This window comes from Eptatretus burgeri, chromosome 14, assembly GCF_056783735.1.
Source record: "Eptatretus burgeri isolate ZD-2024b chromosome 14, Ebu_testis_v1, whole genome shotgun sequence".
Lineage (NCBI taxonomy): Eukaryota > Metazoa > Chordata > Myxini > Myxiniformes > Myxinidae > Eptatretus > Eptatretus burgeri.
In genome coordinates, this window is record NC_140974.1 from 47,278,408 (window position 1) to 47,293,407 (window position 15,000).

Here is a 15,000-nt window from a genome sequence, read left to right on the forward strand (position 1 = left end):
TCTTCCATGAGAAATTCAATCAACTCACAGCTGTTTGATGGAGGTGGAAGACGCTGTCTTGGGCATCATTCCAGAATATCCCATAAATGCTCGATTGCATCAGATCTGATGATTGAGAAGGCTATGACATGTGGACAACATCGGTGTCATGCTCATTAAACCATTGGGCGACCATACGTGCTCTGTGGATGGGGGCATTGTCATCCTGGATGACACCCCTCCCAGCAGGTAAGAAATGCTGCAACATGGGGTGAAGTTGATCACGTGGTACCATTAAGTAGCAATTGGCATTGACCTTGCCTTCTAAGGGAATGACTGCACCCAAACCATGCCAGAAAATGTGCCCCACAATATTATAGAACCACCAGAACCCTTCACTGTTGGAACCAAGCACTCAAGGTTGTAGAGTTTTAAAGGTTGGTGCCACACATGCACTCATCTGTTTGTCGAGAACATGGTGAAGGATGATTCATTGGACCATATCACATTTCTCCACTGCTTGGTAGTCCATTACCTGTGCTCTTTGCACCACTGGACTCACAAACATGCATTGCCAGGTGTGATGAGTGGTTTGTACACTGCAACCCGACTGTGGTATCCTGCTCCGTGGAGTTCTCAGCAGACCATTTTTAATGAAACTGGCTGCTCTCACCACCGATTTAAATTTACAATCAATTGATGTGCAGTTGAGTGCCTGCTTTGCCTTGCATTTCACATTAATGCACAGATATCACAATCCTGGAGTATGCGCTTCTGCCCACTGTTGCCCTTTGCTGATGATCTTTCCCCTTGGAGTTCTATGCCGACATCACCTTCGACACCATTGCTTGTGAAACATCAGCAAGTTGAGCTGTCTTTGTCATTGAAGCTCCTGCCACACACACCCCAACAATCACCCCTCTTTCAAAGTCAATGAAGTCTCCTCTTACAACCATGTTAGCCATATTTTTTGGCAACCAGACATGTGCAGCATTTTTATACATGATTCTAAGCATGCTGGGTTGTTATTTGCTTAATTAACACGTGGGCCACAACACCTGTGTGAAAGCCGTTGCTTTCAATATACTTGGATTGTCCCTCATTTACCCAGGAATTTCCATTTTTTTTTGTCTGCTACCTGTACATTGTTAATTTGACTGAGAGCAACTTTAGCTCATGTTGCAAAGCTTGCAACTAGTGGATCTACATCCTTGGGAAAGCCAGAAAATGTAATTTTGATGATGTCAAGGCCTGAAATATCCAACCAGTCTCCTTCCTCAGTTTATTGGTGGCCCCTTGTCAAGTCAGTATCTGGTGTATGCCCCCCCCTCCACCTCCCTCCATCCTCTTACTCACCTCAAACGATCTTACCTTAGACACTGCTCAAGACAAGGCAGCATGTTGCGATCCACTCAGTGTTTGTCTCCAAATCTCGTATACGCAACCCATCAAGCTCTGTCCTCACCATATCCCCATCATATGCACTGCCTTTTTTGACTTTGTCTTTCACACCCAAGAAGGTGGAAGAAGTTTTGTCCAGCCTCAAATTTTCATTGGTTACGTGCCCAGATGGCATCCGTATTGATGTTCTCAAATCCTGCTCTGCTGCTTTGGTTTTTCCTTTGTCTGCTCTCTTCAACCTGTCCTCTTTTGGACACATCCCGTCTGCTTTGAAATCTGACTCCTTTACTCACATTCACAAGAAAGGAGGAAAGCCGACAATCCAGACTTCTGTTTTGTTTCCAGAGACAGCAATGGACACCCTTTTCACACATCTCGTAAGCTCCTTCTACACTTTCCACACAGCCAACATCTACCAGCATGAATCCACATTTGAACAGAGGTTCCGTTGATTACATCCAGACCTCAGGCCCACTGGAATTTTTGGAAAGCCAACTGAGGGGCTTTCACAACAGTAGTTGAGTAGCAGATCACCAGCAGCCTCAACCCTCTCCTGAAGAGCTGAAGCAGCTTCTGCAATATCCTGATATATGCAGCCAAAAACAACATCCCATGTGTTTTTTTATAAATGCTATATACACCTTGTTGATTGCCAGAAACTGACCAACTCCTCCAACATTATGAATCTTCTGGGGATCCCGATGTTACACCTGAGCTCTTGGAACCTCCGAACATATGGCCAGACGACAAAGACGTCAGGAGACTGTTGAGGAGCTTGATTTCACTCATTCAAGTAGAAAGGCATGGGACGTACTAAAGCAACTTCGAGCTGCCTCACCTGCTCAACATCAACCTCCCAATGTAACGGTTAATGATGTTGCTTCAAGGCTACACCTCAACTCTAAAGTTGCCTCAACTAAGGAGGGTTGCCAGGAAAATCGGAACTCTCCAAGACCATTTCATCATCTCCTCTTACATACCTCCTTTCTTCTCCCAACACCAGGGCTGACATTGACAATGGCCTTTCCTCCACCAAGGCAAGTAAAGTTGCAGGAATTGATGGCTCCTATCTTGAATTATTTTCTTGGAGAGCTTGGGACGTCATGTACATAATTGGTTAGCTTCTCTTTTCACTAAAATTGATGCAACCGGAGTCATACAATCAACCTAGAGAGAGGTTAAAGTTGTTGCCATTCTTAAGGCAGGGAAACCTTTTGCTGACCCCTCTAGCTATTGGCCCATATCTCTGCTATGTATGATGTACAAGTTGTTTGAGTGTGTCTTTCTGGTCAGGCTCTCCACTGGTGGAGCCCAGCCTTTCCAAGGAACAAGTTGGCTTTCGACTTGGTAGGAGCTTTGTTGATGAAGTCCTTGTAATTACCACTCATATTGAGGCTGGCTATCAATGAGTGCTCAAGACAGGTGTTGCACTAATTGATCTTTCATCAGCGTATGATATGGTATGGTGACATGGTCTGCTGAAAGCTGCCAGGCTTTTCCAGTGCCAAGCCACAATGTGTGTCCTTTCTTCTATGCTTGGCAATCAAAGTTATAGGGTTTCACTCGGAGAGCAAACAAGCTCCATAAGGACTCCATAGCTCCAATCCTTTTCAACATAATATATGTGAATGACATGCCTTGTACCACCTCCAGAAAGTTTGGCTTTGTAGATGATCTTGCTGTTTTTTCCCAAGCAATCAACGCTGAAGATCTCAGCAGTACTATGGCCCAGGACTTGAAGGTAATGGAGTAATACTTCATCTACTGGCACTTCTGCCAAAACCCAACTGAGACTACAGTTACTGCTTTCCATCTCAGCAACCGACTGGCCAACAGCAAACTCCAGGTTTCCTTTTGCGGAAAACCAGTCAATAATGAACTCTTCTCCAAATACCTTGGAATCACTCTCGATCACAGCCTCGTGTTCCGCAAACACCTAAAACGGGTCACAGAAATGATAAGGATCAGGGTAAACATCATTCGAAAACGAGTGGCACCAGCTGGGGATCAAGTGCACAGACTCTTCGCACTGCAACCTTGCTGTTGTGTACTCCTGTGGTGGAATACCGTTCTCCTGTTTGGGCAGAGAGCATCCACACAAAACACTTCGACGCTGTCCTGAAAACACAAATTCGGATAAATCGGCAATGCAATGAAATAAACACCAGTGCAGTAGCTCCCAGTCCTGTCTAACATCCCAAACTCTGATGTGTGCTGGAAGGCAAATTGCTGAGAGGGTTTTCCTGCATCAATGCCAAAGCAGAGCTTCCAATCCAAGACCTGTGTAATCTACACATTATGCGACTCAAGTCACACAAAACTTTCTGGGGCTCTGCAAATGTTTTGAGTGATGCGGGGTTTAACACGAAGGGCAAGTGGCACAATGCCTCGACAGACAACAACACTGAGACCAAAGAACTGGTGAGTGATCCGACAGAGAGCCTCCAGGTTTAGACCTGCCCTGGAAACAGTTCTACGCTCCACAGAATCAGTACTATCCATGCAAGACATCACACCACCTTCACAAATGGATTTCAAATACAGCCCATCATGCGACTGGTTACCCAGATCAGGCTATTCATCACATTGTGAATGAGTGTCACCTACGAAAATTTGATGAAGGATTTAGGGCAATCCAAGCTAACAACAGACAGTGCTGTGACTTGGCTGTCAAACTTTGACTTGGATTTATGAGCTGTAATTTGTCATTCGTAAGAATATAAACAAGAATGGTGCACATTCACATCCTATCAACTACAGTGCCCTCCATAAGTATTGGAACAGTGAAGTCAAATTTGTGATTATTGCTATAAACTCAAGAAAGTTGGATTTGAGATTCATATGAGGCACGGGTACAGAAGGTCAGCTTTTATTTCTTGGTATTTCTATGCATATATGTTTTACCATTGCAGAAGAATAGCACTTTTTGTGTTCAGTCCCCTGATTTTAGGTTTTATGTGCAGTTCCAACCCTGCAAGAACATAGGAATAATTGTGGTCCTTAAGAAGAAGAAGAAGAAGTTGTCTGACAAAGGTGATGTTAGCTGACTTTCAATCATATGCCAGGTGACATCGGGCAAATGATAGGGTGAATAGAGCAGAATGTTTGTGAAGTAGATCGTGTTGTCTCCCGATTAAATCCGTTGGCGGAGCGATGGGTAAAAATGCCTCGTATATGTTTGTATATGTGTGGCTATTGTTGCAGCTGCAGGTCCTTCGTGTTGCCTGGGTCAAGTCCCATGGGTCATGTCAAAATGACTGCAACTGCCAGATAAATCCACAGCCCCGAGAAAGTTCCTGGACCTGTTTACCATGTTACACTGCTTGTAGGGATGCTGAATTAACCGGGTAGCATGGCGATGGACGCCCGTGACCGATCTAATTCGGCTGAGCAAACTGGTAGGTCATGAGTGCAGTCTCAAGTGGTTAGAACCACTTTACCATCAACTTGCAACCAGCCTAAACCACCAAACAAAGCAGCGAAAATAAATGGAATTTACCCTGAGACAAAGTGTATATATTATAAGCAAATGGCATGGGGGAAGGAGACAAGAAGCATTCACAAACTAGAAGGGCACTCGGTTGAGCACATACCTCTGCCAGGTTGATTGGTTTATGTTTTGTATCCCACTGAAAGGCCGGATCTTGATTCAGACTTGAACTAAAATTTAACCTAATCACCTAATCAACTCACCCACCAAGTTTTGGCCGAATCCGTTCGAAACGTTTTTGAAATATTATGCGATATGTTGTTTTTGCCCTATTACTCAATGGTGAAGAATCACAGAAAAAAAATTATTGAATCCGGATCCGGATTCAGATCTTCACCAAAATCGAATCAATTCTTCGTGGTTGCATACCCAACCTGCCCACCAAGATTTGTCCGAATCCATTCACAACTTTTTGAGATATCCTGCTATATGTCATTTTAGTCCGATCACTCAATGTCAAAGAATCACCATAATGTTGTTTAAACTTCCTTTATAGAAGAAGATTATTTAAAATTAATTGTTAATAACTTTTAAAAATATTTGAATAAAAACTAATTGTATCCTTGGCGATCGCTGGTCGGACTTTATGTCCAACGAGCGGTTGCTGAGAGAGACTCAAATGAGATTTGTTACCTGCATAGTCCGTAAGCGTCAGCTGCGGCTGTATGGATGTGTGGTTCGTTTTCCTGATGCTGAGCCAGCTCACCAGATTCTCTCAATGAGGGAGCTTCGTGAGTGGAGGAGGCCAATGGGCTCGTGGTTGCAGCAGGTTGATCAGCATCTCAAGGAGATGGGGATGGGCAAGGCATCTGCCTGGGGGATGGCCAGACGGAGGCCCCTGGAGTACTGGCGGAAAGTGGAAGCAGCGACGCACTGCTCTGGCGCATGCTCCCATACTTGACCTGACCTGATTGTCCCGCAAATAGTCCCCCTCCTCCGCAGGGGCACAGGCTCAGGATCCTCAATGGAAGACCCTGATGATGAGGCAGAAGAACTGGCAACTGAGATGGGACAAAGTTTTCTCACCTTTCGCATGAATGCCGAAAGTGAATCGTGTTACATATATGTCGTTTTTTTAGCTCACCTGCAATGTAGTTCGGGAGCTGATGGGATGGCGCATCATCTGTCCGTCTGTCGGTCTGTCCGTTCGTCCGTCCATCCACAAACACTTGCATCTTCTCTGAAACTACACTCAATTTTGATGAATCTTGACCACACCATTCCTCACCATGTATGTACCAAAGTTTGTTCACGGCATTAAAAAAACATCGGGCTCTCACTGGGTCAATGTGGGTTGCCCCCCAAAATATGTATTTGCTTTCTTCTCCAAAACTACACACACAATTTCGATGAAACTTGACCACAAACTTCATCACCTGTGGTGTACCAGTTTGTTCACATCATTAAGAAAAAAGAAAAAAAATCAGGGTCTGATGGGGCTTATGGGTGGGATCGGGGGGGGGGGGTGGTTGCCTCCCCCCCCCCCCAAATCGGTATTTGCAACAACACTGGTTCATTGGTACATTTTGCTGATTCTGTCCCACGTTGACTTCTTCCTCAGTATAACTATTCTACCAGGTGAGCGCCCAGGGGTATTGCCCCTATTTTTAGATCCTCGTGGAGGATGTCTAAGTCTTACTCATGTTGTTGTTCTTCATCTTCTTCTTGTGGACTTTTTTGTTTCACAGCCTACAGTTTTCATCAAAACTTCCTGAAACTTGGCATATATATGTAAAAATACCCTGCGCAGACAGTAACAATCTCCGATTTTGAAAATTCCTCCGAGAAAAAAAGTTATGACGTCAAAATATCTCCGCTAATGGAAATCACCGAAAAAATTATCTCCGAAACTTGGCAAGCTTTTTGAATTCTGTTTGCGGGAATCGAACAGGGCATTAGCAGAGATGAATTACCGCACATATGATACATCACTATGACGTCATATCAATTTTTATGACGTCATATCAATTTTTATGACGTCATATCAATTTTTATGACGTCATTCCTATTTTTTGACATTTTTTGTTTCACAACCCAGAGTTTTCATTGGATCTTCGTGAAACTTGCCATGTATATGCAGAAAGCCCACGCGCAGGCAGTAACTATCTCCGATTTTGGAAATTTTTCCTCGAAAAAAAGTCAACGTCATAATATCGCCGCTAATGGAAATCGCCTATACCATTATCTCCGAAACTAGGCAAGCTGTTTGAATTTTGTTTGTGGGAATCAAGCTGGGCATTAGCACAGATAATTTATCGCAAACCTGATACATCACAATGACGTCATATTCGTTTTTATGATGTCATCATTAAGAGGATGGGGATCTTAGCTCATTTGAGCTTGTTTCAATATCTTGTCGAGCTGATAAAATGGAGATATTGGCCAGCCCTAGTAGGAAGGTTGAAAATAAATGGAATGAAGATGTTCCAGGAAGAAGGCCATTGAAATATTTTCTAGAACCAATTCGACAGAATCTGCAATTTTACGACATTCAAAGAGACTTTGAACAATATAGCAAACAAAGTAAAATTACCAGCAGAGTGAAATAGGAGATTAACAAGGGTTATGGTTATGTCCCTCTTCTTGGTCATCATCCTCACTTATTATAATTTGCTGTGGTACCTTAACTAATGAGGTGTTGCACATCAACGTAAGTACAAATTCAAGGATCTGCGCTGTGCATTGCCAGCAAAAAATAGGAAGACATCAGGAAGAGTGACACTCAATAACCTCTCTTTGTTGTGTTTGAGAATGAAGCAGACTAAGCAGATCATTACCCGTGTTGAAAAGTTAATAAATACAATGAAGGTCTCAGCAGTGTGTCAAATATATGAGCAATATCCAAGGAGACTTCCCCAAAACACTTAAACAAATAACAAGCATCTTCTGCTGCCAAGATACCATGTGCGAAAACCTTGAAACAATCTTTTGAGTATCTGTCCAGTTGGATCACTTTTGCGTGGGAGAAGGGATTTACTTGTACTGCTCATGAGTTGTTAAGACTCAGGGAGAGCAGGACAATAGAGTATGAAGGGTCAATCACCAAAGAGAATCGAAGGGTCAATAGCCAGACAAAACATGCGTGCACAGAATGAGAGGGGCTCCAGGTGAAAAGGGGGCAGTGTCTGAGCAGGTGTACAGAAAATTCAGAAGTAGAAATGGGAGAGACCATATGGACAGCAGCAAAGAACTGGAGGGAAGACCATGAAATGGCAAACTTGGTACATTAAACTTGGGCGAAAGAAGGAGGTGAAAGAACGTGAATGATTGTTACACTTATATTTGTGGAACCGTAACAGGGTAAGAGAAGATTGGCTGCACAGGGCAGGTACTGATGTTTTATAGTTACTGATATACTGATATGCATGAACTGTGTTGCGCAGGTACTGATGTTTTATAGTTCAAGTGACTCTAGTAATCGTGACAGCTTGTCTTTTTTACTTAATAACTTAATTTTATTTTTACTCGATAAAACAAGAATACATAGTTACAGCATCACCGAGTAACCACATCACCATGTAGTTACTCCTGATAAATGCATACAGTTTTTGAGACAGATCTTGAATGTGAATTTGATGAGCTGTCCTCCAAAAAAATTCCAAAAAGCTCATTTCACCACAAAACAAAACTTAAGGAAATGTGCATGAGGGGAAAGGTGAGGGTGAGGCGTTAAAACAGGTGTGCTTGTTTAAGAATCATTCATTCCAGCACGAATGAGGTATCGTTTACACTGTATTGATTCCTGTGCATATAAGTACACGATATGCTTCTCTACCTCCCATTTTCTTGCTGCATTGTCTGCTCTGTACCCTACATTAATGCCCATTGTCTGCAGTACAATGACACAAAAGGCAGCCTTGGCATGAGACATATGTGCTCTTTGTTGTCCATTTGTCATAAATGCGTCAGCCATAATGATGTGAACATCCCATTCAGCATGTCAGTGTGAACAGCAGATATGGAATCCACTCACATGTACCTGGATAAACAGTTGAACAAACCTTGAGGCATCTTTGTCATCAATTTCCTCACAACTGTTTGTCACCCATTGAAGATTTTAAAGTAGAAATTTGAATTGGCGAAAAGTAACAAAAAGATGATACAGTACTTCGCTTCCAGTTGATGTTATATTTCTGTAAACTTTGCTCTTACAGTAAACCATCGATTTCCCATTCCCGCCATATTTTCAGGTATACCATGTTTGGGTAGTTAAGTTGTTGTACACTGTTTCAAAGTAAGTTCCATGGTATGTGATTTTCAAGATATGCATGAACTGTGGTGCACAAAATGAGAAAAACCAACTCAACATTTTGTCAACAAAAAAAAAGACGACAATGGCTCAGAAGGTTCGTCATTTCTGCCAAATTTCACAATGGCCCTTATTCATCACTCAGAGATTTATGTAAGTTAGTTGTATTCACATATTAAATACTTCCAAAAGGATAGAGTGACACAGGCCTGGAATGGATCATGAGATCAAGGTAACATTGAGGCAATCAGGAGAATCAAGACCCCCTTATGCTATTGAAACACCCCACTGAGTGTGCTGAGAAAGGTGACACCATTGTTGTGGCCTTGCTTGTACACAGAGTGCCCCGAAAAGTGATGAACGGCCTCCCCCAAAGCTCAATGGCTCGGGGGGGGGGGTGGGGAGAGGGATGAGAGAGAGAGAGAGAGAGAGAGTTTGGGGGGAAGAGAGAGAGGTGGGGGAGGGGAAAGAGAGGTGGTGGGGAGAGAGATTGGTGGGAGAAAGAGAGAGGGAGAGGTGGGAGAGGAGTGTGACGGAGAGGGGTGGGAGAGTGAGTGGTGGAAGAGAGAGATAGGAGTGGTAGGGAGAGGGATAGGGGTGGGAGCGAGAAGGGTGGGAGACAGAGGAAGAGGGGTGGGGGAGGGAGAGAGAAAGGAGAGAGGGAGAGGGATAAGAGATGTAGAGGAGAGAGAGGGATAGGGGTCGGAGGGAGAGGGATAGGGGAGAGTGGGGAGGGGGGATTCCGGCAGATGTGATATCCAGTCCAATGGCACACACATTGATGAAGCACCCTGCCTGTGAAATACCGGAATGACAGTTTATAGCTGGGTTGGGATTCAAATCCAGGCTCGACAGCTTAGCTTGAGCATGCGTACCTCTCGGCTATCCTGCTGTGATGTTAATGAAACATCTTATTTTTTAAACTTGTATTTATCTATGCCAAAGCGATGGGTTGTTTAATGAAAGAAGGTCGTACGAAAAGGAGAAACGTGGTGTAAATAAAATTGGACAATTTCAGCGAGCCAGCCATCGCCCGATACACCGCATAAAAACGCGAGGCCATCGCAAGCAAGTAGCTCATTAGCATTGTTCAAGTCGATCAATGTACATTATTCAGTGATAGTGTGAATATTGTAGAGCGCTCATGAAGTAGGTTAAGTGCTCCAATGAAATGGTTGATGAGGAACGGCTCGCTTGGCAAGCAATTAGCAATCTCCGGACTGTCATATTAAACAGACACCTCGCAAAGATATCCGAAATATCAAATATGTTCGAATTAGGTAAATGTACAGTACATTTTTTTTTTTTTTTTAGCAGTCAGAACTGCTGCTGAATTCAATTCTGGAGCTTAAATTTTGTAATTTGGCTTGGTTTAAAATATTCTCAAGGTTATGGCATGTGCGGAAATTAAATATAGCCATGAACGCTGGCGTCTCCGGGCCTTTATAAGCACTGCAATATATCCAGCAATATGTAGCTATGATGAGCAGGCATTTTATAATGAGTGAGGAAAGTGGAAAAAACAACTTTATCATGAAGAAATCGTTGCAGCCTGTTCCAAGTCAAGGCATGGTTGAGCAGGCCAAAAAATCATGGCAGCTTCAGACCCCAGTGAGGTAACCCAGGATGCGCCTTAAGACCCCTTCGAGAACGAGGTGGCCGAGGATGTGCGAGATAAAGGATATAATTAAATAAGGCCGTTTATCTTAAAAAGGGGTGTTTTATATTTGAATTTTCATTTTGCGCTTCCTTGGAAGAATCTGATGCCTAAGTTGCCTTGGGATGCATGCAAAGTTTCAGGCTGCTCAGTTTCATTGTTTTGGAGTTATGGAGATCACACACACACGTGCGTGCACGCGCGCGCCCACACACACACACACACACACACACACACACACACACACACACACACACACACACACACACACACACACACACACACACACACACACACACACACACACACACACACACACACACACACACACACACACACACACACACTCTCTTAGTATAAATGTGATTGCTTCTCTTGTTTCCTTCCCCATGTCATTATATTTTCTGCTTTAAATATACGTGGTCCCGGGGTGAATTCTGGCTGTGGTGGTTTCTTCATTTGGTGGTTACAGAGGGCCCATTAAGGGACTAATTAGTTGTGGTTCACACCCCACCTGGACTATCACATCATGTGTCTTAAGGTCTGCTTGGACTAATTTGATAAAGACACGTGATGCCTATTATCATAATGCTGGGCCGATTTGTGGCTCCCAATCTGTATGGTAATGCGGCACCTCGACACGAGATTTGACAGGGGAGGGAGTCTTCCAAACGGTCCATCACTGCAGTCTCTTTGAAGCAACCCACCAGATTTGAATAGGACGAATGGGATTTGAATCAGTCATCTTGGTGTTTCGTCGGGAGGGGATTCATCAATGTGTGTGCAGCCCTTAGATGCATGTTCAACTGAGCGTCCCATCTGCAAGCATTATTTGGCGAATGTTAAAGATCCCATGGTATCCTTTGCAAAGAGTAGGCCGAGCTGTCATCGACATCCTGGCCAAATTCCAAATTCCTGCCGTGACAACCTGTGCCTGAACACTCACTCAGCCGGGATTGTAACCCAAGCAAAGAAAGTGCTTCTGCAGAACCAACACTCTACATCGAGCATGTCACATGATATTGAGGAAGGGTGAAGACCTAAAACCAAGAGGGGCCTTCTGGGGGTTAAAGCAAAGAAAGAAGATTGGAAAATACGATCAGGATGGGGGTGCTGTAGATGATTGGCTCACAGTAAAAATATCAAGGGGCTGAGTACTTCAAACAACTTTGAAAATAAACAAGGAGCTTTCCAGATGTTACCAATGGTACAACCTTGTAGCATCGGAAGGGCCTCGTGGAATCTTATTCTCGGTGTGGCTCCAGTTGCGAACTGACAGAGAAGGGGATCCGAGACTATGCACCAGATGACGAAGCAGCAAGGCAGCCTTTCAGCGCTTTACACGTGGGTTCAAGCCTCTAGCTTTCTGACTGCAAGCCTGTGGGAACACCGACTCCAACGGTACCCTCCAGCAGACACTGCAGAGCCACAAACACAAGCATAAGACAGAAAACCACAACCCCCCCCCCCTATTCGGCAGCCTGCTTCCAACATAACCAACGTTCTGCGAAAAGCTGCTGCATTGCCTTGCACGCAATATCTGTACAAGTTGTTTCAACAGCCTTGGACCAATGTCACCATGTTGAGACAGTACAATTAAACCATATTCACTTGTCCACACCACAAGCAACCAATCTTTTCATTCACAGAAACAACATAACTCACTTCAGTAATTTTACTCCCCCCCCCCTTCACATTCTTTCATTTGTACAATAGAGATAGGATATGCAGACATCGCATGGAGTATGCCACAGTGAAAAGCACAAAAGGTTATTTTATCAATAATATATATTTGGTTTCACTGTGAAAGGGTTTTCTTTGTGTGTAAGTGAAACGAGATGGGATCAGGACACTAACCTGTTCCTTTATGATTTACAGGTCCTTTGGCTAGTCCAGGCCAGGTTCAAATCAAGTATGAAAAAGATCTTTCTGCATCAATTCCCAGTGCCCCAGAGCAGCATCTACACTCAATACCCACACTGAATGAAGGTTCGTTCATTTGTTTTTTAAGTCATTTAATGTAAGTCATAAATATTACTTGGATATGAAGAAAAAAAACAACAAAAAGAGCAATTCCGACTCGTGAATCTTCAATATTTGCAAATATTGAAGATTGTACACTATGAAGTGATTCAAATTCCTTTGATAATTATTGGCCATCACTCTGTTGTGCAAAATTGATTTGGACCAGGCGGAAACGTTTTCTCTACATATAATTACGCCGCACGCGTAGTGCGAAGCGGAGGAAAGCAATTGGTTAACTCCATCTATGTCTGTCGGTCTATGATCGAGGAACGTCAATTGAATTTCATATTTTGAACACTGGAACACGAACCGCCTTGTTTGCACTTCCAAAAACTTGCAGTTCAGCGGTACTTTGGCTCTGAATTTGGAAATGTTGTTTGGCGACCTCTCATGCGGGCACGCGCAAAGTGCGGAAAAGCAATTGCTTCAGTCTGTCTGTCTGTTTGGCAGGAAGAAAAAAAATGGAAAATCATTCCAAACAGAAAACTTACTCTTTTTAGTGACGTCATAAAGGATACAAACAACAGGAACAAAAAACGAATTTAACATGTTCAATAAAGTAGTGTAAAAGACGAGACAGTGTATTAATAGCAGTAAAATTCTGATTGAATGCTTTTGTTTTTTTTCTACATCCTTTAAAACTTTTATTATGTTTCATTTGAATTATATATTTGAACACTGTAGAACACAAATCACCAAGTATGCACTTCTAAAACCTCCAGTTTAGCAGTACTTGGGCAAAATTGTACACCGTCTCAACCAATCAAATTTACCGCTCACGCTCTCAGGGTGGGGATACATTGATAATCAGATAAAATGGCAGCGCCCAGCAATACAATGCCTGAGCTAACTTTGTTCATATAAAAATGGAGGGGGAACCCTTCCCATGTCCTGGGAAGGTATTATATGGACTGTTGAGTTAACAGAGCAGTTCAGCTGAACACCTTGTAAGATTTCATTGCCGTGCAGTGAATATCATTGATTAAAAGCAACTCTCTTCTTTGACCAACACATCCTCACCTTGTGCATGATGATCGTGTTAGAACTGTAATTATTGTAGTGTATCCACCTACAAAAATGAAAAATTAGTCTTGCTGGTGAAGGCTGGTGTCGATCTTCGTTGGTGGACAGGTAGAATGATGGATGAAATCAACAGGATGTTGATTGAGTTGTGCTGACCGCCGTGTTTATGCAAACATGCTAACATTCATTATAATAACGAAAAGAAGCTGAAACACCTTCGTCGGAACATTAACCTATCCTCTCTTTTGCTACGATGATGGGTTAACATCCGAAACATCAACTTCTCCTGCTTCCCATGGCGGTTAGTAGAGCTCAATCAACTTTCTGTTGATTCCATACATTTATCCGCAAGCACCTCTATCTCCCCTTTATAAACATTGTACAGTGGACATGGATTCAAACATCTCCCCTTTGGATTCAAACAAAACTTAGTGGACATGTTTGGTGTGTGACAATGACAAACTGTAAGATTTTGGTGAAGACCCCGATCAGGATCCGGTTGCAAGAATTTTTTCAGTGATTCTTCACTATTGAGAGACAGGGCCAAAAACGATATATAGCTCGATTTTTCAAAAAAAATATTGGGCCTGATATGTTCTACTGGATCTGGCATTGCATGGCAGAGGTATGCGCTCTACCGAATGCCATTCAAGTTGAATATGGAACAGTTTAAAGCCATGTTTGAAGTGTTGATTAGTTTAATACTGTTCAAAACAGTGTCATTCACTCATTCAAAGTTGTCCCTTGTTCAAACACATCTCTGCCCACCGGTTTGGGTGTTCTTGTCAATGTTGCCTTTTCAACAAACTTTTTGTGAATGCATCTAATGGTTTTGCATGTTGGAGGACACCACTAAAAGTGAGGTTGGGAAAAAACACGTCACTTTCATTATGTTTCATTTGATATAGTGTACTTCCATTCATGGCACTATTTTACACCTTCGTCGGTACTCTAGCATGCTGCACTCTGAGAACAAAACAAAGAAAGAAAACGAATGTTAATTGGAAGAGAAGGTGGACTTGCTGAGTACTAAACCTCCTCCAAACCATTATCCTCTCTTACCTCCTCCATGCCTTTTACCCTTCTCTTACCACTCCTCCCATACTTCTCTATCCTCCTTTAACTCTCCCATCACCCCCAACCCCTCATTCCTTTTTCCAATTCAACAACTTGCCA

General features: G+C 43.1%; 1 protein-coding gene across 8 annotated transcripts in view; it reads left to right on the top strand.

Moving 5' to 3' along the window:
• The window catches only part of LOC147013113 (uncharacterized), a 174,351-nt gene that overhangs the window by 112,165 nt on the left and 47,186 nt on the right, over positions 1-15,000 (top strand). For all 8 annotated transcript variants that reach the window (XM_085854706.1, XM_085854702.1, XM_085854708.1 and 5 more), the window contains one exon: positions 12,655-12,765. In XM_085854706.1, coding sequence (XP_085710832.1) covers positions 12,655-12,765 — 111 coding nt within the window. The remainder of the gene's footprint in view (positions 1-12,654; positions 12,766-15,000) is intronic.